The sequence below is a fragment of the Barbus barbus genome, assembly GCF_936440315.1.
Source record: "Barbus barbus genome assembly, chromosome: 7".
NCBI classification, from domain to species: Eukaryota; Metazoa; Chordata; class Actinopteri; order Cypriniformes; family Cyprinidae; genus Barbus; species Barbus barbus.
The window spans coordinates 6,959,802-6,982,293 of record NC_136735.1 but is presented as its reverse complement, the minus strand read 5'-3'; the positions used below and the strand labels follow the sequence as shown (position 1 = coordinate 6,982,293).

Here is a 22,492-nt window from a genome sequence, read left to right as displayed (position 1 = left end):
GTCCCCTGCCAGCCTCTTCTGCTACTTACATACGGGCCATTCTGTTAAAAGCAGAACCGTAAGCATTTTCGAATACTGATTATTAAACAACAAAAAAACCCTGTAACAAGATACAACACTTTTGCAGTTTAATTACATGAACTTTTTGGCCAATGTCATGCATTTACGCCTTTTTATAATTTAAAGCTGGCTTAATATAAACAAAAAAATATTTAAAATAATAAAAAAACAACTTCATTTATTTAATGCACTGTTTAAACTTTATTCAAAATGAGGAAATAAGAAATAACTCAGGAAATAAGAACAGTTTTTTTTTTTATCATTTATCTTTTTGGTTACCTTTTTAAAAAATGTAATATTCAGGTGCACATACAGAAACAAGCTTATCTAAAATCTTCTAGTCACAAATGAGGAACACAAAAGGCGAGTGCCATCAGGAATTGAGCAATCAAAGGCACGGCTATGAAACGCACACTCACAGGTTTCAGCTTGCTTTACACACTAGGTTTTCATAAACAGAGATATGTATTATTTTAGCAGATGGGTTTACTTGAACTAGTTTTTACTTAAACTAGGGCACATCTTAAAAAAAGTTTTATTAACTGAACTAAGTTAAATTGAACTAAATAAGCCTTTCAAGCCCATATTTTACATACAAACTGGAAAATTGTCATTAAGAGACTGACAAACAGACAGAAGAAATTAAACTAGCTTTCAACTTCTAAAAGGTAATCTTGACAAATAAAATAAACTCCTTTTTGTAGAACTATGTAATGTAATCCATAAGGGAAAAAAGAAAATGTAAAAACCCTATCTGTCCTTACAAGTCTTTATATTTAGCTGCCCATTAGTGCATTGAGGTTTGTGATTGGCTGGATCGTTGGCCTCCCACAGCTTCTGGAACTCCTGCTGATAGGGCCTCACGAGCTCCGGCTCCTCTGTAACCATGATGTTTTCTTTATTGCTCTGGACTGCGGTTAGGGTCCAGTTGAGGGAGCCAGTGATCAGTTTCTTGCTGTCCACCAGTGCAAACTTATGGTGCATATGAACAGCTGAGCTCATCTCGTGCCTCACACAGATGCCTGTAACAGAGGTCAAAAACAGATCGGAAACTATCAGTTAACTCCAAATCCTCTCGCAAATTAACAACAGATGTGATTTCGACATCTGTCAAACCCCTCCATGTGTGAATCATCTAGATCCCTTAAGTCTGCGCTAATGCATCATCACAGTCCGCAGCAGTCGGGTGTAACAACTTGCAGAAATTACAGCAGTGCGTACTGAAACAACTAAGGTTGAGCCAGACAGAACATGTGTGAGCTGTGGGGCTGCTGTAATTATGTAAGAATGACAGTTTTTACTACCTGCAACAGTCATGCAAGTTCTGACTATATTTCATACTGCATACCACAGAGTTGTGAGGACAGGCCCACGCTAAATACAGTGATAAGGTTTATGAAGTCAGTAAAAATCTTGAAAAATTAGGGAATTGGTTTTCTTTTTTAATTCTTAGATTTTTTTTATTATTCTTAGAATTTGAAAATTTGAAATTTAATTAATGGAGACTGATAAAGTCTTCCATCACAGACATTATAGACATTTATTTATAGATGTAAGACATTTTTACAGACAAGAGTATTTAAATAACCCAAAATTCTTAAATTCAGAAAATGTGAAAAGTTATATATATATATATATATATATATATATATATATATATATATATATATATATATATATATATATATATATATATATATATATAAAATTATATACAGTGCCCTTCATAAGTATTGGAACAGTAAAGACAAAATTGCTCTGTTGGCTGTGGTGTCAAGACATTTACAAATATGATTAAAAGATGAATATGAGACAAAACTACAGAATGTCGCATTTTATTATTAGCCGTTTCAACACATACAGTGGGTACGGGAAGTATTCAGACCCCCTTCAATTTTTCACTCTTTGTTATATTGCAGCCATTTGCTAAAATCATTTAAGTTCTTTTTTTTTTCCTCATTAATGTACACACAGCACCCCATATTGACAGAAAAACACAGAATTGTTGACATTTTTGCAGAATTATTAAAAAAGAAAAACTGAAATATGTCTTTCCATTTCTTTGCCCTTATAAAATCCTAATAAATGATTTGTGCCCCCACTAGAAATTTAAATGCCCCCCCGATGGAGGTGCCCTGGCACCGGCTCTGTCCACCATGCTTTACAGATGAGGCTGTATGCTTGGGATCATTTGCAGTTCCCTTTTTTTCTCCACATTTTTGCTTTCCCATCACTTAGATAAAGGTTCATCTTTGTCTCATCGGTCCATAAACACAGTTCTAAAACGCTTCTGGCTAACCTTTGTGCTTTTTTGCAAACTCTAATCTTGCCTTTCTATTTTTGGTGCTGGTCAGAGGTTTGCATCTTGCTGTGTAGCGTCTGTAATTCTGTGTCAAAGTTTCCTGAGGACAGTAGATTGTCAGAGCATCACCCCAGCTTTCTGGAAGTTGTTGCTGATTTTACAGACACGTCTTTTAGGGTTCATTTTCACAGCTTTTATGATTTGTCTGTCATCAACTACTGTTGTTTTCTCAGCCGATCATGTAGCTGTTGGTTGCTGGTGGTTTCCAAACTCTTGATTTCTCCATGCCCTTTGTTTTTGCTATAGCTCTAATTGACTTCCTCTTTTCTTTTAGCATCCAAATTGCTTGGTTTTCTCTCAAAGTCAGATCCCTCATCTTCAGCCTGGTTTGTGTGTGTCATCATCGAATGCAAGATTCAGAAGTAATGGATATAACTGATACGACATATTCCCTGCTTTTAATATCTGAAGAATTAATGCAACAGGACACAGCTGATCACTTAGAAAGACCTGTGAGGCAACTGCTCCAATACTTGTGCTCACATCAGATAGAGGGATGAAACTCTAAAAGTGTTAAACTTCTTAGCTGGTAAACCATCTATGTGTTGAATCACCCAATAATAAAATGTGACATTCTGTAGTTTTGTCTCATATTCATCTTTTAATCATATTTGTAAATGTCTTGACTCCACAGAGCAATTTTGTCTTTACTGTTCCAATACTTTTGGAGGGCACTGTATATGTATATATATATATATAATATAATCTTGAATATATATACAATGGTGGCCAAAATGATTAGAACAACTAGTACATTTCCAAACATTCATTCTAATAATTCAGTGAGATTTTTGTCTGACGACAGCCAGTGCTCCACACAGAGATCTGATCTGATCTTCATCCAGTCTGTCTGGAAAGACATGGAGAAACAGAACAAACTGAGACAGACTAAATCCAGAAGAACTGTGGCAGCATCTCCTAGATGCTTCAAGAAACCTACCTGCAAACTGAGACAGACTAAACAAATGTTTGGAAATGGAAATTGATATTTCCTACTGACACACTACAGTAAAAAATGGAAATAACTGACTTAAAACCATTTTACCCGAGCCATTTATTCAACAACACACCTGCCTTACGGATGGCACCGATCTGAGATCCAGTGATCGTCATGTAGTCTCTGTCCGTAACCACTCGCACAACGACTCCCCGTTTGTGCAGCAGGAGAATCACCCTGCTCAGCTCCATGTGAGAGAAGGAGAACACACACAGGTCCAGTGACATACGTGCGGAGAGGAGATGCACGAGGAGCCTGGAGAAGGATGTCTCAACCCCATGGGGAAGGGGACATGCACTGAGGGTGGGGAGAAAGGTGGAGAAATTTGTTGTTTTCCACATTATTGCACATAAAAGTTCCTTGCACACGGAGTCTGACATTTTCATAATGCGTTTTTTTCATATTCATCATCCTTTCCTATCAAAATGCTTGCTACGGATGCTAAAATGCAGAAAATCGAACCTGATCCTTTTTTCTTTTTTTATGACAGACGAAAGTTTCCGAGGCACTCTGTAAACGTGAGGTCGTATTTATTTTTAACATGCGAAAATTTCAGATGAGAATTTCAGACAAGGACCTTACGATTAGAAAAAGCTGATCAAACTACCAGGGGAAATGTTTATGGCGTATGAAGAGGTGCTCAACGCAGACTTGAGGTGAAGGGAAGAACAGAACTTCTTTCAGGGGCCCTCGAGAGTCTCTCAGACGCCGGATCAGCCAGTTTAGCCCCTCCACGCCCAGAACAAAAGCTACGGCTCCCAGCCCCAACACCTTCATCAGCTCTTTAAATGACACCTGAGAAACACAGACAGAACGGATTAGAAAGTAAAACAGTGTTATATTACACTTTATGAACAATAAAAAAACAGACCATACATTCCTGAAGTTGAACATTTTGTTCAACCATTTAATTAACCACAACTGGGATCACAAACTCTCAACCAGGCATTTTCCCAAATCAGGGCTGTTGTCAAAGCCAGCAGGTCCTGTATGGACGGAGCCCACCCACAGAAATGTTATTAATTTTATCCATGTTGCAAATTATTGCTCAGGTACTTGTTTCTGATTTAGTAATCAAATGCTTTTATATAATTACCACTAACTTGTATTCCAGTTTCAGTAAACATACATCTTACTGGTTGCAGTCGTCTCACCTAAATATTTCACCTCAAAACAATGTTTATATTTATATGCACATTTATATAAAGGTACACGACTAACTAACTAACACATTATGTAGCCAGGGACATTTTAGTTTATATTTTCAAAAATACTTTACAACTGCAGCATATAATGTACAGGCGATTAATGCAAGCATATCGGCTACTACTTTGAAACGTTAGCATAATGTAATTATTATTTTTGCACATCTATCCTAATCTCCGAAATCATAAACCGTGGCTATCACATAAAAATGTACATATATGACTTAATTTATTACAACAGCGTGTTTTAATGTGTAATTTACACTTATTTGACAACACAGCGTTTCAGAAAAGTGACTAATATAACAAATTAAACTTGTACTTATTTGTCATTCACCCAGGTGAGTATTTTGCTACGAAACGCTTTTTAAAGCACAAAATGTGATAATGTTTTCTTTTATATAATACCTGTTGGGACATGTCTGCCAAACTCAGGTGCAACTAAACGCACGTGCATGTTCTGTTCAAGGAGAATCGCTCTTATGAGTCGGATCTTTTCAAAGAATCGGTTGAAGACGTTCATAAAAAGGAATCAAATGAATCGTTTTTTCGACAATTTTCATACGCACTTCTTTCAAGCAGTTTTAATAGTTTTAATAGTGCAAAACCTTTTCATTCACGAAAGGTAAATACTTTTTGTTGTTGCACTTAAATTAGCTTAATTTAGATTCTATTTTATGTTATTTATATTAACGTAGGCACAAAAACAGCAGTATATTCACACACGTGTCATGATTCATTGAATCGGTTTGTATGTGCCTCTTATTTTGAAACTGGATTATCCAGTAAAGAAAAGGAAAAAAAGGGCAAGTTGTTTCCTCCCTTCAGAGACGTTTAGATGTCCCCCTGCTAGTGGAGATTTGTGATAGCAACAGATTGACATTTAAGAAGTAAAAAGGAGAGGACACGTTAGAGGTCAGTGTTTATTATCTGCAATAAAAGATAATGTTTTATATTCAGAATGCAGTACTGAACAATTTAAGAGAAGTCTGAAGAAAAGTGCCAAAAAAAGTACCTTGTTCTACTATTGTTTTTTTCTCGGACAGTGTATCTTTTCCACTGTAGGCTATTCTTTGAAGAACCTTGGTGCCATGGTCCAATAATCATTCAGTATTATGGTCACCATACAATCACTGCCCATAATACTGTCAATAGATTTTGTAAGGATATAGGCCTAGGACTTAAGCAATCATGTTTTTTTTTTGCAACAATTATAATGATAATAGTAACCAAATAGTGACAAACAATAATTATATATGTGCAGCCACCAAGAAATGTTTTGTTTCTTGCTGCATAAACATTTCAAACATAAAGCAGGCATATGCAAGCACAGGCTGAAAAGTTTCAAAGTGTAATATGCGCAAATTGCAACACTTCCTCAATACACAATGTATTTTCTGAACATTCATCTATTTTTGAGTGTGAACAATTAAACAATTTTTTTGTTTAATGACCCTACAGAATATAAATTAACCACTGATGGCAAGGAACCAAATGTAGGAGACAGGGTCTTGCCCCATCCCACTTACAAATAACATTTTATGCTTTCATTACTTTTGTGTAGACATATTTATTGTTGTCCACATATAGACACTAACTGATGATATTTGGTTTATTTTTAATCACCTTTGTAACTTCTGATATTCTGACACTAAAGACCAATTACATCAAATTTTGATGAATTTAAAGACAAAGGTTAATATATAAGGCAGACTATGACTGATCCATTGTCCACATACTGTAAAGATGATTATTTGTTTTAGTTAAGCTGGTCTGGGATCAGGAGAAAGGGACATCATCTACCAATGCTGAATACCAGAGTGTAAGTGTATTAATTAACAAAATCAATGCCGTCTTGTTCAAGAGGCTTGACGCAGTATTTGTGGTCGTACACTAGACGAGAGCCTCCCATTGGGGTGAGGCCACTCTGAGACGGCACTTTGTTGGTTCCCATCTGCAGAGACACGGTTGTAGTGTCCACCGGGTCTAGATTCACGTTCTTTTCTGTCACCTGTCTCGCCGTGCCAAGAGCAAACATTCCAGCCTACAGCAGGACAAAGACAAAGTTAATATATTAAACGTATTAAAATTGCAACGGTTTTGGAACTTTTAGGGCATTTTTCAACTTTCTAGAACTGCCCAGTGTGCTTTCTGAATTCTTCAGTATTTTTCAGGAGCACAGAGGTGAATTAATGGTGTAAGTGTTTTACTGTCATCAGTAATCATGCCACACATGCATCCATTTTGCTATTATGAGTGTTGACATATAAATAATAATCCTCAGTATCCGAGGAGGACATGACCAGAGTGCTCATCTCATAATTACAGTGATTTTGGCGTTAATGCAGCATGTGGCCTCACCATGCTCGCACATTTGTTGGTGCCCATTTGGAGGTTTATAGTGGATCGATCCGCTGGTTTCTCCATGTGTATATTGGGATCATAGAGATGGCGCCTGGTTCCATAGGAGGTCATGCCCTTTTGGCTGGCAAATTTGTTGGAGCCCATCTGTGAATTCACATGAAATGTATTTTCAATTCATACTGTTCAAATGGGTCATTTTTTTTCTTTTGAAATAAAATCATATTTTTATTCAGCAAGGACCCATTAAATTGATCAAAAGTAACAGTAAACACATTTGTAATGTTACAAAAAAATTCTGTTTCCAATAAATGTATCACAGTTTTCACAAAAAAAAAACAAATAAACAAAAATTTAAAAATGAAGAACCACAACTATTTTCAACATAATAATAGTAAATGCTTTCTTGAGCAGCAAATCTGATTTCTAAAGGATCACCGACACTGAAGACTGATGCTGAAAATTCAGCTTTGCATGACAGGAATAAATTATATTTTAAAATATATTTAGATAGAGAACAGTTATTTTTAATTGTGATAATATTTCACAATATCACTGTATTTACTTTTTTCAAAAACACTAAAATCTCACATTTTAAACAGTAGCATTTTTTTTTTAATTGTCAGAGTGTAGCTACAAGAAACAGAGATTGTGTTTTACATTGAAATCAAATGCAAGTGTAATTCAAAGTAGTTCATTTGCATACTCTTGATCTTTGTTTAGACTAATTTCCATATCTGTATAAATGCATGTGATGTTTTTCTGTTTTCCTGTTGCATTGACATTTCTCATTGATGCATCTCATGTCAAGTGTTTGTCATGTGACCTGCTGGCTGATAATGCTATCCCCCGCTTTCATCTTGTCAGGGTTGAATTTCCTTAGTTTTTTTGCTGCATACTTCACACCGATGTCACTTTTTGTGTAGAAGCCTTTAGTCTTGGCCTGGTTGGAGAGAGAACACGGAAAAACACATAACAGAAAAAACATGACATATCTTTGGTTGTATTCACAGGTTATTCAAGCTGCATATTTAAGAGTTTTATCAGCTTTTCTCACCACTCCAGCCAATGTGATGAGGGTACACTGGACCTGGGTGTTGTTCATGTCCTCGAAAAGGTCATTGGCCTCAAATATGTCATGTGGTTTCAGGCCGTATTCACCAATGGCTCGAATAAATTGAGTGATGTTCTCTAACTAAGAGAGTTTGAAGGAATAAGAATGAAGTTAGGAATGGATACATCCCTAAATTTCTCCAAAATGTGTTTTTGCGTCTTAGATACCACCATGCCATGTTCAGATATAAAGTATTTGTAGGTCAAGGCCACAGCTGAGGTACTTTAAACAGACTGGAGTTAATGAGGTAAAATAGTCCATTCGTTAGAAGAGTTTGACTCTTGTGCTGCATTCCTTGTTCATGCGAACCATTTTTAATTGCTTGCTTGTTTTATCTTCTGTAATTATTTGCACTTTAAATCAATAACCACTTTGACAGTACCAAAGAAAAGTCAGTCTGCGTAAGTCTTTTAATCAAGTGGTTAAATCCTAATGGTGCTTAGAGCTAAATTCTGTATACATCTACATTCTCTGCATTTCTCAGCACATACCATTGCATCCAATACCTGCAATAATGACATTAAATTTGTAACAAACATCAGTTGCATTCTTAAAATAGCAAAACTGTGGCTCATAGTTTCTATTTCAAAACATAACAGTGATGTCGTCACCACTGTGCACACTAGGAGTTGCATGAGTGATGCCTCAAAATTCAAACATTGCTGATAGCCTATACACCCTACCTTGTGCCAGTTCAGGGTTGAATGATTGACCTTTGGAACGGATCCAGGTTGCAGTTTGTTGATCAGCCTAGTGAACAAAAACACAGTATAAGAGCAATTGCACTGAGCTCAAAAATATTGTGAGTGCAAGACTTTTGTGTAATTTATGTTATCCTTCAGTTTTAAGCCTTGATCACTTTTCACTTTTTTGGCTTATTCACTTTTGATTATTGCTATTATTTTGTGTGATAATTGTCCCTAAATAACACTGAACCGGTTGTTTGGTAACATACCAAGTTCCTTGTGTAAAGTGATGTATTTTTATTTCTGAATGAGCCTTTGCTGGTTAAATGGTTATTAACTGTGTTTCATTGATGAAACTCACTCGCACAGGATCACGCCGTCCTTCAGTCCCTCCATGAAGTTGTCAGGAACCGTTCGACCTGTGACCTCATGGATCCACATCCTCAGATCCTCCTCCGTCTGAGGGTCATACTTCTGTGCCAGCTGTGGTGTAAAAAGTTTTTTTTTATTTTTTTCACATAATTTACTTTGTGGTATAATACTTTTCTAACATTATGCATGCAAGGCGTTTGCTAACAACTGCAGAAAACAGTTTAGACCATTTATTATTGATGTTGTTGTAAATTTAGCACAGTGTGTCTTTGCTCTAGCCTCTGGAAGTAAATTCAAGCACGAACAGGATGGATATAAACATTTACACAAGCTTCTTGTTTTGTAGATCATACAGTTGCATTTGTCATAGCAATCATGATACATTAACCCATAATGCTAAATAAAATGGAGTGTTTCTCATCTAAACTGAAGTTCTAAAGTATGATATCTGTTGAAGTTATACACTAATTTGGTGTATATTTAATTGATGTCATTAAATCCCTAAAGTTTCATTAACCATCTATTGTTCACAGCATATAATGCTAAAATATTTTTTATGAAAGAGCTATAATAGCAAAAATAAGAGTTACCACAATGGAAGGGGTTTTCCTTTAACCTCAAAGTTTTCCTAAAAGTTGAATCTCTAACTAAGGTCATGTTTCGTCCTCTTTGTACTGGATGTACACTCCATGTGACAATTGTTTTCTAATGAGAAATGCATTGTTGGAAATTACAGAATTACCATAAGGCAAAACTGTTGGGTAAAGTTTATAAACAACAACATATATTTTACTTTCATATGCAGTCAGTGCTTTATTGCATTTGTATTATAAAGAGCACATACCTTGTTCCTGACATCAGCGGAGAGTCCAAATGTGGGTCCTTTGCTGAACTGGGTGCTCATGGTCTCTCGAGTCGAGTCCTGTTGATGCTCCTGTGATCTGTATGTATCTGCTCTCTGAGCTGCGGCCCAGGAGTTCTGCTCTGATCTCTCCCCATCTTTTAAATGCCCCTCTGTCTGTTTGTTATACTGTACATGTCTGCCCCTCATTGGCTGAGGCCTCTTGGCCACCTGACCAATCATGAGAATGAATGTACTGCTGGCATGCATGGGTCAAATGAGCTCTAAAGGAATAGTTTAGCAAAAATGAAAATTCCAAACGACATACGTTTTCATCTCTGCATTTGGTTTAATTCAAAAGAGCAAAAGTAATAAGAGTAAATGATTACTAGTGTTATAGTAAAGGTAATAATAAATTAAGCAGGGAGGGCATGGAGATGATGGTGGATGGAGAGAGAGAGAGACAGACTGAATTTTAACACTTTATTTGGTCATGATGGTTCTACAGCTGTCATGTGTTTGTAGACATATTTATAACAGAAAGAATCCAAAGTGAATTCTGAAATAAGTTAATCACATTAGTGAGTTTCTGTATCTATATATGGACAAGGAGGAGAATGAAAAAGACTATATATATATATATATATATATATATATATATATACTGTATATATACTTTTGAATTTGTTGGGTTACGTTGCGTGCTTTTATAATACATTTACCAAGAAAGGAAATGTAGGAAACATTGGATGGATGGATGGATGACAAATAGCGATGGATGTACAGATGGATAGGTGGACAGATGGCTGGATGGACGGATGACAAATAGCGACGGATGTATAGATATTAGATAGTTGGACAGATGGATGACAGACAGACAGACAGACAGACAGACAGACAGACAGACAGACAGACAGACAGATAGATAGATAGATAGATAGATAGATAGATAGATAGATAGATAGATAGATAGATAGATAGATAGATAGATAGATAGATAGATAGATAGATAGATAGGTGGACGGATGGGTGGATGACAAATAGCAATGGAAGGATGATAGATAGATAGGTGGACGGATGGATGGATGGATGACAAATAGCAATAAATGTATGGATGAATGGATGGATGAAAGGATGGATTAAAAACTGAAATGAACACAGTAGTGGCTCGCTCACACTATTTTAAGGAATGCACTCAAGTCAATTTCAAGTTTGGCGAGAGATGTTTAAAACCATTTTAGGGGATGAGCCAAGAATAGAGTGGTCATAAAACAAATTAGTGCTGCATTTCAAAGATTACAATCCAAATAACATTAAAGCAATAGATGGACTGATGGACTGGAGCCGTTTGGACTCTCATTCTGACGGCACCCATTCACTGCAGAGGATCCACTGGTGAGCAAGTGATGTAATGATAAATTCTCAAAATATTTAAATCTCTACATTTCTCTAAATTTAACCATTTTTAAGATTTTCGAGCTAACTTCTACAAGTGCATTGAAAAAAGTTACCATTTGTCCCTGTAACCACCGTAATTTTCCACCAGATGGCGGCATGACCAACCTTTGCTACCAGACTCAGGATCTTGACAATATGGGCCATATATGCTTTTAGAGGGAATACTTAGGAGATTATGTCAAACGGAACACATGAAATCTCTCAAGATCTGATTAAACAACCTCACAAACAGCTTTATCAGCTTCACATTACTAGCCAGACTGACTTTCTTTCTGTCAGACATCTAGAGAAGCTCTTATTGAGAATTAACAGAGGTTTAGATGCTTTTGTTGGGCTCTTGACCCTGGACATTGACGTGTAATATTTGACATGGTAATATTACATTGGTTGTTTTAATTGTGTTTTTACATAAAACACATTTAGCTTAGCCAGTGAAGCAAAGAAAAAAAAATGTTGTGGGCAGATGATCCACTGACCTCATTTCGAATCCAACATCTGGTGATAAAGGTGTATTGCTTTAGATTTTTTAAAAATATATATAGCTTCAGATCGAGCAGTTTTGTAAATATCAGATAATTAAATAATGTACAAATCACTTTGTGCACAAAGTTTTCATCTGCAGCATTACAAAGACCACAGACATCAAGAATCAGTATATGAATCTCAACAATGGTGCTTCTCAATGCGTGCGCGCACATTAACGATCTATCACAGCGCGTGAGTATCACGTTGAGATGGATAAACGAGCAAGAACGATAAACTTTCTTGAGGAAGCAGCACTGGCCTGATCGTTCAGATTATAGTTGTAGGGGGGCTGAGGCCCACCTAAAAAAAATCTAGAACCGCCCCTGTCAAACAGTGTGTTTTTCTTGATGATTTTTTTTTTCTGTTCTATCTTGTTTTTCATGGCTACCGTGTCATTAGCTCTTCACTTAGTTGGCCTACACAAAATTATTCTACATTAACATTACAATTATACTAGTCACCAACAGGAGGCGCCAAAAATAGCAAGGCAAGATTAGAGTTTGCACAAAGGTGAGCCAGAAGAGTTCTGGAAGTGTGTTTATGGACCGATGAGACAAAGATGAGCCTTTATCTAAGTGATGGGAAAGCAAAAATGTGGAGAAGAAAAAGGGAACTGCAAATGATCCCAAGCATACAGCCTCATCTGTAAAGCATGGTGGAGGTGGTGTCATGGCATGGGCATGCATGGCTGTCTCTGGAACAGGCCCTCTCAACTTTACTGATGACTTAATGTATGATGACAGTAGCAGAATGAATTTGGAAGGGTACAAACCCATCTTGCCTACCAATATTCAAGAAAATGCCACCAGATTCATTGGGAAGTGCTTCATATTGCATCAGGACAATGACCCAAAACACCCTGCCAGTTCAGTCAAGGAATTTATAAGGGCAAAGAAATGGAAAGTCTTAGATTGCCCAAGTCAATCTCCAGATTTAAATCTGATTGAACATGAATTTCACCAGCTGAAGAGGAGAGTAAAGGCAGAAACTCCCCAAAACAAGCAACAATTGGAATTGGCTGCATTAAAGGCTGGGAAAAGTATTTCAAAGGATGAGACCAAGAGTCTGGTGATGTCTATGGGTCACAGACTCACTGCTGTGATTGTGCGCAAAAGATCTGCAACTAAATAATAGCTTTTAATCTTTTATATCTGCCTTATGTTCAACTGTCCCAATACTTATGTTCACATCAATGAGTGGGATGAACTCTAAAAGTGCTGTTCTTTTTATTTGGTAAAACATGTACGTGTTGAAACGGCTAATAATAAAATGTGGCATTCTGTAGTTTTGTCTAATATTCATCTTTTAATCATATTTGTAAATGTCTTGACTCTACAGCCAACAGAGCAATTTTGTCTTTAGTGTTCCAATACTTATGGAGGGCACTGTATATGTATGTCTTCTAAACTCATTATTTGATCGCAAGCTGACACAACTGACACATTTAATGTTACTTCTGAAATGATAACAGAACTAAATTAAACATGCAGTGTCAATGAGGTCAGATGATGACAATGTTGCATACTAACATAATAGCATAATAGTTGCATAATGCAAAATCCCATTTTATTTTTAATGAACAGTAGGCAGTACAGAGTATGATCTGCATTAAGCAGCAGGCTAAAGTTCTTTCTAAAATATGTAAAAAATATATATTTCAAATTAATTTTCCACTTCACACCCCTTAATATCCAACCATTCAAAAGCACTAAAAAGCAAAGTCCCTGAACTTTAGGTCAGATCTGTGCCATGCATACATCACAGTTATTTAGCGTGAACAGTATTTTCCAGATTAAGTAAGCAATGAATAATTTACGCTGAATGAGTCGAACAGTTCACAGCACAGGGGTTCACCTGTGAACTAAAGCACATCCAGTACAGTTAATTTCTTCAGATTTTAACTTTTTAAATCACTACAGAGTTTCATACCTACATCATCCTGTAACATATGGTTATAATCAGCAGAAGACAAGGATGAATAATGGTAAAATATTGCGTAATCCTGCTGTGGCTTTGAAGCAGGTTTAGACCAATGACAAGATGTTGCCCAGCAGCTCCAAGAATCCAGACTTGACATTAAACTTTAGGTACTTGTCAAAGTCTGAAACTTTAATTTACTTATCCAAAAACTATTTTTAACAATAGACAAAGCTAATGGCACGAGGCATCAGGAATCTAAAGTCAACTGTAGAGTGATCCAGATATTCTGCTCAATTTGGGCTTCACAACCTTGACTGCCATGTGGGAAATGAGACATAGTTTCCAGCCCAGATTAATGTTCCTCTGCCATGATTCTTCTTGACAGAGGCCAAGGGTCACTAATGATTTTAATACAGTCCTCTTAGACAAAAACAGAGTGAACAGCTTGAACACCAACTGTTTAGTACCGTTGAAAAGTTTGGGGTTGGTATAATTTTTTAATGTTTGTGAAAGAAGTCTCTTGTGCTCATCAAGGCTGTATTTATTCAATTATTTGATAATATTGTGAAATATTATTACAATTTAAAATAAGTGTTTTCTGTTTGAATATATTTTATTATGTAATTTATTCATTACTCCAGTCTTCAGTGTCTCATGATCCTTCAGAAATCATTTTAATATACTGATTTTTCCATTCATTTTTGGTTAAATAGAAATATAAAAATATTCCTATTTGAAATAGAATATTTTAAGACATTATAAATATCTTTACAGTCACTTCTGATCAATTTATATCCTTGCTATAAATAAAAGTCTTACTGACCTCAAAGTTTTACATTTAAATATTCTTTCTTAAATAGTCCTTTGAATGAAAAATTTTTTATATCCCACACAAACTCCTTCATATTGAATTATATCACATCATGCATATTCATGTCATATTTAATTTCTAAAGTATCTAGATTATCTAAATGAGTGAAAAAGTTTATATTTTGCATCGTTTTCTAATTTAAATATTTTTTTTCCCCCTATAGAAATTATATAGTGTAATCAGTATAACACATTAAATTTGGCATGCCCTGTGTTTTATTGACAGCATGAGCAAAACCTGATAATCATATTCTCCAAAAGTTCACCAGAGGATCTTGAGCTTCAGTGGAAGCAAGAACATCTGGCCCTCTGTACAAGAAAAGCACACGACAAGTGTCACTGCTTATAAATAGTGCAGAAAGTATTTCTTCTTTATTGTATGGTTTTTCATTGTTTTGCATTATTTGAAATCCTCAAACAAAAGGTTTTCAACATGATTTCAGACTTTTGGACCCCACTGTATGTGTGTTGTCATCTTCTTAACATATACTCCTTTGGGGAACCTCATCCAGAATGAATTACAGTTTACATTTGGCAATCATTACATTCCGAGTACAGTGAGCTGTGTCATAATGTGGGACATGTGACCCTGTTCAATACTTTATTGTCCGCACAATTCAATGAATGTCTTTCCTTTCAGTATGTTTTCAATTATTCTGTCTCATGGAGGCATTTCATGAAAAGTATAAAAAAAATCCAGTTGTACCAATTTCAAATTGACGATTCCAGTAACAATAAGGGCACTGTATTCATCTGAAAATGTTCAAGGAGCCAAAAGCTGAATTCATACCAACTGGCTTCTCTCATACAGAAACGAAAGACCATAAACGGCCAGATGTGCTTATTACTGCTAAATAAATCAGTGTCATATAAGATCCCACTCACAGGCTGAGCGTCCCATACGCTCTCAAACTCCAATCACTGTTAAGTATAAAGATCTGAATATTGTAATAAGTTTGAAATAGTAGGAAATCAGCTATACCTTCACTATGACAAAAGCCCAGCTAAGACGGAGCATTCTTAGAACGTTCTAGCAATGTTCTCTCAACGTTATGAACAAACGTTCTTCCAGTGACACTCAATCTTAAAAACATTCATAAAACATTAGGACAAAAATGTTATTAATACATTCATGAAACTTTTTTTTACGCTTTAGTTGGACATTCGGGTAACATTTTAGGCTACTTGTTCCAAAAATTCAGAGAATGTTCCCAAAAACTTTTCCAAATTATAAAATGGTGCGTTCCCTTGTTTTCATTCGCATAAACAAGAAAATATGTTTTTAAAATATTTCATAAAAAACTGTATGTTTAAAAAAACCAACAACATTCAGAAATAATGTTTTAACTTAATGGGAACATTATCAAAACGTTCTTAGAACATATTTTTGTTAGCTGGGAGCTCAGTGAGAGTATGTGAAAGCACATTTTATGTTGCTATCACACATGAATCATGAATCTTATCTGATAGTTCCTTCTTCATTTACACACACCACCCCCATCTCTCCAGACCTCACATAAAATCATCAATATATTATTACCTGTTCCACCAGCTCCGTATTGATCTGACGCCTCCATGTCCTCTCATCTATTGCCAGAGCTATGCATCTATTCTGTTCAGCCGTGGAGAAGACAACAGTAAAACCCTGACAGTACAATTCATCGATTTCTGTACCGGGATCCTCTGTGCTGTGCGTGATTGTTTGCACGTGAATGTGTTCTGGATATTAAGTGGCTGTTAGACATCGCAGAATATATCGCATCATAACTGTTTATCTTCATGTATATGTAGTGAGGTACTTGGATTCAGATTTAATGGGACAGATCTGATAGATGAGCGTTGCATTTGTCACGTTGGTAATAACAAGTGTGTGTGATGAATAGCTGCATCCTAAAATCCTGATTCTGATTTTAAAATTAGGTAGCTATTTGATTATTTATTGCATGGATATAGGCCTACATCTATTGTGTGTTTATTTCTGTGCGTTTTGTCTTTTCAAATCTGTAGTGCAATTAAAAGGTCGACATTTGACTATTTTTCTTATAAGTCTTAATGGTTTTCTTAATTTTTTTCCTTCTGACTTCTTGGCCTCATGTTGAATTGAATGTAGAAGCAGTCAGAGTATGTTATTTGGATGTGTTTAAATGAATTATATATAAAACCAAAACTGACTCACTTGATATTCAAACCAAGCCTCCCAAAAGTTCAAAATGACAAATAAGAAGTGAGGCTGTGTTTCAGCATTTTTTATTTTTGACCTTTTGCATATTGACATGAAACTTTGTCAAAGTCATTCCTATAATCTGGACAAAACCATGTAAATGTGGTTATGGCGTCACCTACTGGTCAGAACATACATAATTATAGTATACAATAATAATAATAATAATTATTATTATTTACAAATCTCCACTGAAGTTATGCAGTGTTATTTCAGTATTAGTATTACTTATATGACTTTATGTATTTATATTTCCAGTTTTTCTTGTAATTTTAATCAGTTTGTTTATTGTTTTAAGTTCTAACTTTTGTACTCTTTTTTTTAATTTCAGCTTTATTTCAATCAACACAAACAATAGTTTTAGTTTTATTTAACAATAACAACACTGATGCTTTGACCAAATCAGTTAACTATACAGCATTTATGACATTGGTGTATTTGGTCCTTTAAAGTTTGCATGCATGCATGTACACATTTAGAAAAAAAAGGTAAAAAAGGTACAAAGCCTAGGATACAAAGCTGAAAGATACATATCTGTACCCTATTTACCCCCAAATGCACATATTAGTACTTTAAAGGTACATATGAGCATTATATATTATTTTACATTACATACATTATTAGCACTTTAAGTGTAGGCCTATATAAAACATTTTTTTTTTCTGAGAGGCTCTTATGATAAAAACATGTACATTTCCTAATGTGTGATTCGCTTTGGATAAAAGTGTCTGCTGTAAATAACTGTAGATCTTTTCGTATGCGAGTTCTTGTAGTGTATGTACAGTATATGATTAAGCTCTAAAATGCACTTTTAAAACAACATAACAAAACAGAGACTGAGGGAAAGATGCATTTTAAATGTGAGTCCTTTACACACCCTAGGGAGGAGGTCCAAAAGTGACTATCCTGTTACCTTTTCTTGATCAGAGCAAAGAAGGTGGGTTTAAATTTGAGACTGGAGCAGCAGCACACAAACAGAAACGCACATTCACGAGGTTGAACCCAACCATGCAACACCTGGCAGGGCTGGAGTTGAGAATTCACAGCAGCATCTATTTACCACGGAGGAGGGACGTCAAATGCTAATCAGGTTTTGTTTGAAGCGGTCGAGTTTCTGAGCCGGCGAGCATTTAAAGCAACACTCCATTGTGCTTCAAGCCAAAACTCATTGGTATCTATTACTACATAGCCATTATCTGCTCTGTGATGTTTATGAGCACTGAACCACATTACTTTTCTGTCTCACTTGACTCAGAACGCAAATGTTTTAAAAAACCAACCCGATCTCATGAAAGTGCGTATGCCAAATAAAAACGAAAACTCATGGTATTAATGGACTTTGTCTTGTATATGCTACGCGATGGGTAGGATGGGTTGTGGGGTAGATGCTTATCATAGGCCTGTGCACACAAAAACCTTTACTTATTCACAGAGAAATGATGATCTAGGCCTACTACAAGAAATCCAGTCAGACAGCTTAAAATGCATTTTAATGCATTTAGCAAATCTGATTTTAATTTCTTATTTACTACCATTCAACTGTTTAGGGTTAGTGAGATTTTTTTAAATTGTTTTTCAAAAGTCTAAATTGTTTCTCACCAGGGCTGTATTTATTTAATTAAAAAATACAGTAATATTCTGAAATATTTTTACAATTTAAAACAGCTATTTTCTGTTTGAGAATATTGTAAACTGTAATTTATTACTGTGATGCAAAGCTGACTTTTCAGCATCCAGGTGTAGTTTGTGTAAGGTGAGGGGTGTAGAGTGCAGGATGTGTTTTAAGAGGGGTTAACACCAGACTGATAAGATACAGCTGGCCAGCGAGAGGTACCGCTGTTTAATTCAGGAAAACACAAACAGACTGACCACAGTACAGGGAATTGCGCGTCTTTTGGGAACTGAACTACTGTTGCCATGGCTTTCAGGCCAAAAAAAGCTTTTGATATAAGGTCAGAGGTCACAGAGAGCATGCAGAAGCTTCTCCACCCCTGGTTTTGGGTCACTTCACATCAACAGTGCATTTGCAACAGAATCAGCGGACAGCGTGTCTGGTTGGAGTCTCTATTGGCGCCCACTTGCATGAGTTCAGTTTAATCCCTTTTCCGTTATAGTTCAGTCGGTAATGGAAAGCCATTAGTCGTCTCATGTGGCCAGACTTTTAACTATTTGTAAAAAGTCTTGTCGACTTTGTGGCCTATTCTAGCCAGAATATGAAATATGCACACAATAATCACATAGGCATGATAATGCATTCTAAAAGACATAAAGCAAAGGATTGGACGTTACACACTACTCAAAAATCTGAGGTCAGTAAGTTTTAGTTTTCTCCAAACGTGAGAGTGAATACATTATATACATTTCTTTTGAACTTTGTATTAATCAAAGAATCCTGTAAAATCACAGTTTCCATAAAAATATTATGCAGCACATCTGTTTTCAGCATTGATAATAACAAGAAAATGTTCAAGCAGCAATTCTTCATCAGAATGATTTCTGAAGGATCATGTGGATCAAGGATCATGATGCTGAAAATTCAGCTTAGCATCACTGGAATACATTGCATTTTAAAATGTATTCAAGATAAAGCTATTTTAAATAGTATTAATATTTCACTTTTCCCCCCTGTTTTTGAAATCAAATAAATGTAACCCAGTGAGCATTTTCTCCTACAGAGGCCATACTTTAAACGGTTGTGTATATTCTGTTAGTCATATAGGATCTCATACAAGCAACAGGCATCGAGGAGCCAAATAAGCACCACCCATGTGTTTGACTGGTGCACCCTCTCATTACCAAACCTACGAAACATTAACAAGGGTCTCCTGAAGCAGACCTCAAACAGAAAATAAGTGAAGTAATATAATGCAAAAATTTGTCCTTTTTTATTGCAGAAACTGAAGCATTGCTCTTCTTGTCATTACGTTTTTTGTTTAATGATAGGGATATAGAAAGGTTTTTCACTTTTTGTTTATAGTGACTACTCTTTTTAGAAAGGAAGGGTTCAGTGGTCTTTTTATTTGTTTGATGTTTGTTTGGATGTGGGATCCAAATATGAAGGGATGACACAAAACAGAACCTTTCCTGGACCATCAAAAGTTCCAAATTCTATTCCAGAACTCGAGAGTTATTTGATCATAATGTAGCAGAAAGCTTTATTGGGTGTGGGAAAAGAAAGGCCAACCCTCCCACTTACAGTACAGATCTTGGAAACACTTTGTGCTTTTGTCAGAAACAGCTACTTCAGATTTGTTATGGTGCCAGATCCACCAAACTGCTACAGTAAACGAGTCATTTGGTTATGAGAGGTATCTGGAAAAATTTTGCACGTGATAGGGTTTATTGCTTTGAAATACAACGTGAAGATCTATTTCAATTTTAATGCATGTTCCTGGTCTCCATATGACCACATTATTCCAAATTAAAAAAAGTTTGTTTATAATATTTTAGCAAAATGCTTTCAGTCTATTTATCAATAGCTCACTTTTCAAGATATAATTGATTCCTTATTAATAAAATCAAGTCTCAATCTATATTTTCTTGTACCTGGCATTTTAACACTTAAGATTACATTGACTTACATTGTCGATTAAAGGTGAGCTATCATGTTGTCCTGTCCAGCAGTGAGAGAGATTATAAAGTGAACATGTCTGTTACAGAAGATGAATCTCAACTGACGGCAGTTCTCATCAGCACTGACAGAGGGGTCAAAGGTCAGCAGTAGGTCCTCGTGCTGATCTATGGCCTGCTTCCCTAGCCAAACTCAACCCTGTATCGTTACAACAGAAATCCCTGAAATCTCTGAAGATTCTGTCATTCTGATATTTTGAAATTCTAAAGTTCCCTAGCAACCACAAATCAAGACATTAGCAACCATTCAAAACATTCTAGCATCAGTTTGCAAAGATAAACAATTTATTTATTTTTTGTCAGAAAATACAAACGTCTAGCGATGGTGACTGAATCTGTCATCTATATGAGAGATCTGGTCATCTTAAACTTGCTGTCACATGGCCTCTCTAAATATTCCATCATACTTAGCAAGCCACCAGAAGCCGAGCAGCTGACCATCACTCTGAAAATAGGACGTAAGCACGACGTGAGTGGAGGGCAGGAATGCACTTTCACCTCTAACCTAGAGGTCACCATGGCTCTCTCGGACCCCCGTGCAAAGAGGAAAGATCACGTGGCGATAGTACTCTGTGGTTTTGCCGTGTGGGTGGTGTCTTAACTCTCAAATACATTATAATTTAATTAAACAATTATATACATTATAATATTCTATTATGAGTTGTCTTTAATAATAATATAATTTAATATAATATAATATAATTTTCATTTTTATATTTGCTTTAAGCTTTAATACTTTTGTTGTGTGTATTTGTCTTTTTTATTATTTTATTTTGTCTATATAGTTTTCATTAATATTTATTTCAAATTTTATATTTCAGTATTTCATTACGTTAAGAAAATGAAAAAATTATAATTTTATTGTTTTTGTCATTTGTATTATAATAAATGACTATATAGTTTTTTTTATTTTATTTCAGTTTTAGTTATTTCAGTACATCAAGAAAATGAAAATGAAAAAAAACAAACTATGACGAAAAATGCTAAACGTTTTTGACAACTTGCTGAAATAAAATAAATTCTATTTCTGTTTTATTTTTATTTTATTTCAAGTAACAAAAATGTTTTTATGGTTTCAGTTTTATAATAAAGCTGATTTTAATTGATTTGCTGACTGTGCTGTTCATGCTGACAGTATAAAAAAAATAATATAGACTTCAGTATTCTTAAACTGATGAATAGTCTGAACTTTTGTGAGGTTGTCAGCAGGAATATCATGAATATCAGAGCACTGGGTACTTAAGAGACTCTCCAACACTTGAATGCTGATACTTGACCTTTAGTTTCAGGGTCACTGGTTGTTCTTTAGCTGAGGAGTGAAAAATTTTAATCTGACTGAGATTTTAGCACTAGTCTAATCTCACTCTAATCCAGATCTTTGACAGCAAGGAAGGCCTAAACACCAGCCATCATGAAACTCAAAGAGAGAGCTGCACACACACACACACACACACACACACACAGAGGGTCTGATGAGATGAAGAAGCCAAAGCCAAGCCTGTTTGCATTTGAAAGCAGGCAGTCAGCTGCAGAACAGGATAACATCTCAGTTTTCGCTGATTTGTTGGCCACTGGGATACAAAGAAGACATAACAAGAGGGAAACACTCAAAGACATTCCTCAAGTCCATTTCAGTAGAAAGACAGAGGACTGGGCTTATGTTTCAGGACAGAAATAGCTGTTTTATTTTTCCTGGGTGTTGATTCCTGTGCCGCTGATGTGAATGATGCTCTTTTTATTCTCCTCAAGCCAACCAAGCACTCTTTAATTAACTGTATTTACATGTGCAGCTTTACAAAGAAGAATCTTCCAGCTCGCTAAAGAACATCAGAAAGTAACTTCAGATCCTCCTGGAATGTTTTGTCCTTCG

At 35.7% G+C, this 22,492-nt stretch overlaps 2 protein-coding genes across 2 annotated transcripts; both read right to left on the bottom strand.

Annotated features, from left to right (window-relative positions):
- Positions 1-114: 114 nt before the first annotated feature.
- On the bottom strand, positions 115-5,113 carry pld6 (phospholipase D family, member 6). The gene is made up of 4 exons (XM_079421014.1): positions 5,033-5,113; positions 4,027-4,214; positions 3,493-3,716; positions 115-1,082 (listed from the first exon to the last, which is right to left on the bottom strand). Exons 1-4 carry the CDS (start codon positions 5,042-5,044, stop codon positions 811-813), a joined length of 696 nt encoding a protein of 231 aa, XP_079277140.1. The 5' UTR covers positions 5,045-5,113; the 3' UTR covers positions 115-810.
- A 1,342-nt stretch (positions 5,114-6,455) lies between these two features.
- Positions 6,456-10,061, bottom strand: cnn1a (calponin 1, basic, smooth muscle, a; the record flags this gene model as incomplete). The annotated part of the gene is made up of 7 exons (XM_079420934.1): positions 6,456-6,668; positions 6,986-7,132; positions 7,812-7,928; positions 8,043-8,180; positions 8,783-8,849; positions 9,147-9,268; positions 10,002-10,061. 7 exons carry the CDS (start codon positions 10,059-10,061, stop codon positions 6,456-6,458), a joined length of 864 nt encoding a protein of 287 aa, XP_079277060.1.
- Between the last annotated feature and the right edge of the window lie 12,431 nt (positions 10,062-22,492).

Bases quoted from the DNA above. Each gene is read 5' to 3' on its own strand.
- pld6 (XM_079421014.1), bottom strand. The intron at 3,717-4,026 runs GTAGTTTGATCA...CCCCACCCTCAG, and splicing joins CGCCATAAACATTTCCCCTG to TGCATGTCCCCTTCCCCATG. The intron at 1,083-3,492 runs GTGTGTTGTTGA...CCTCTGTTACAG, and splicing joins CGGTGCCATCCGTAAGGCAG to GCATCTGTGTGAGGCACGAG.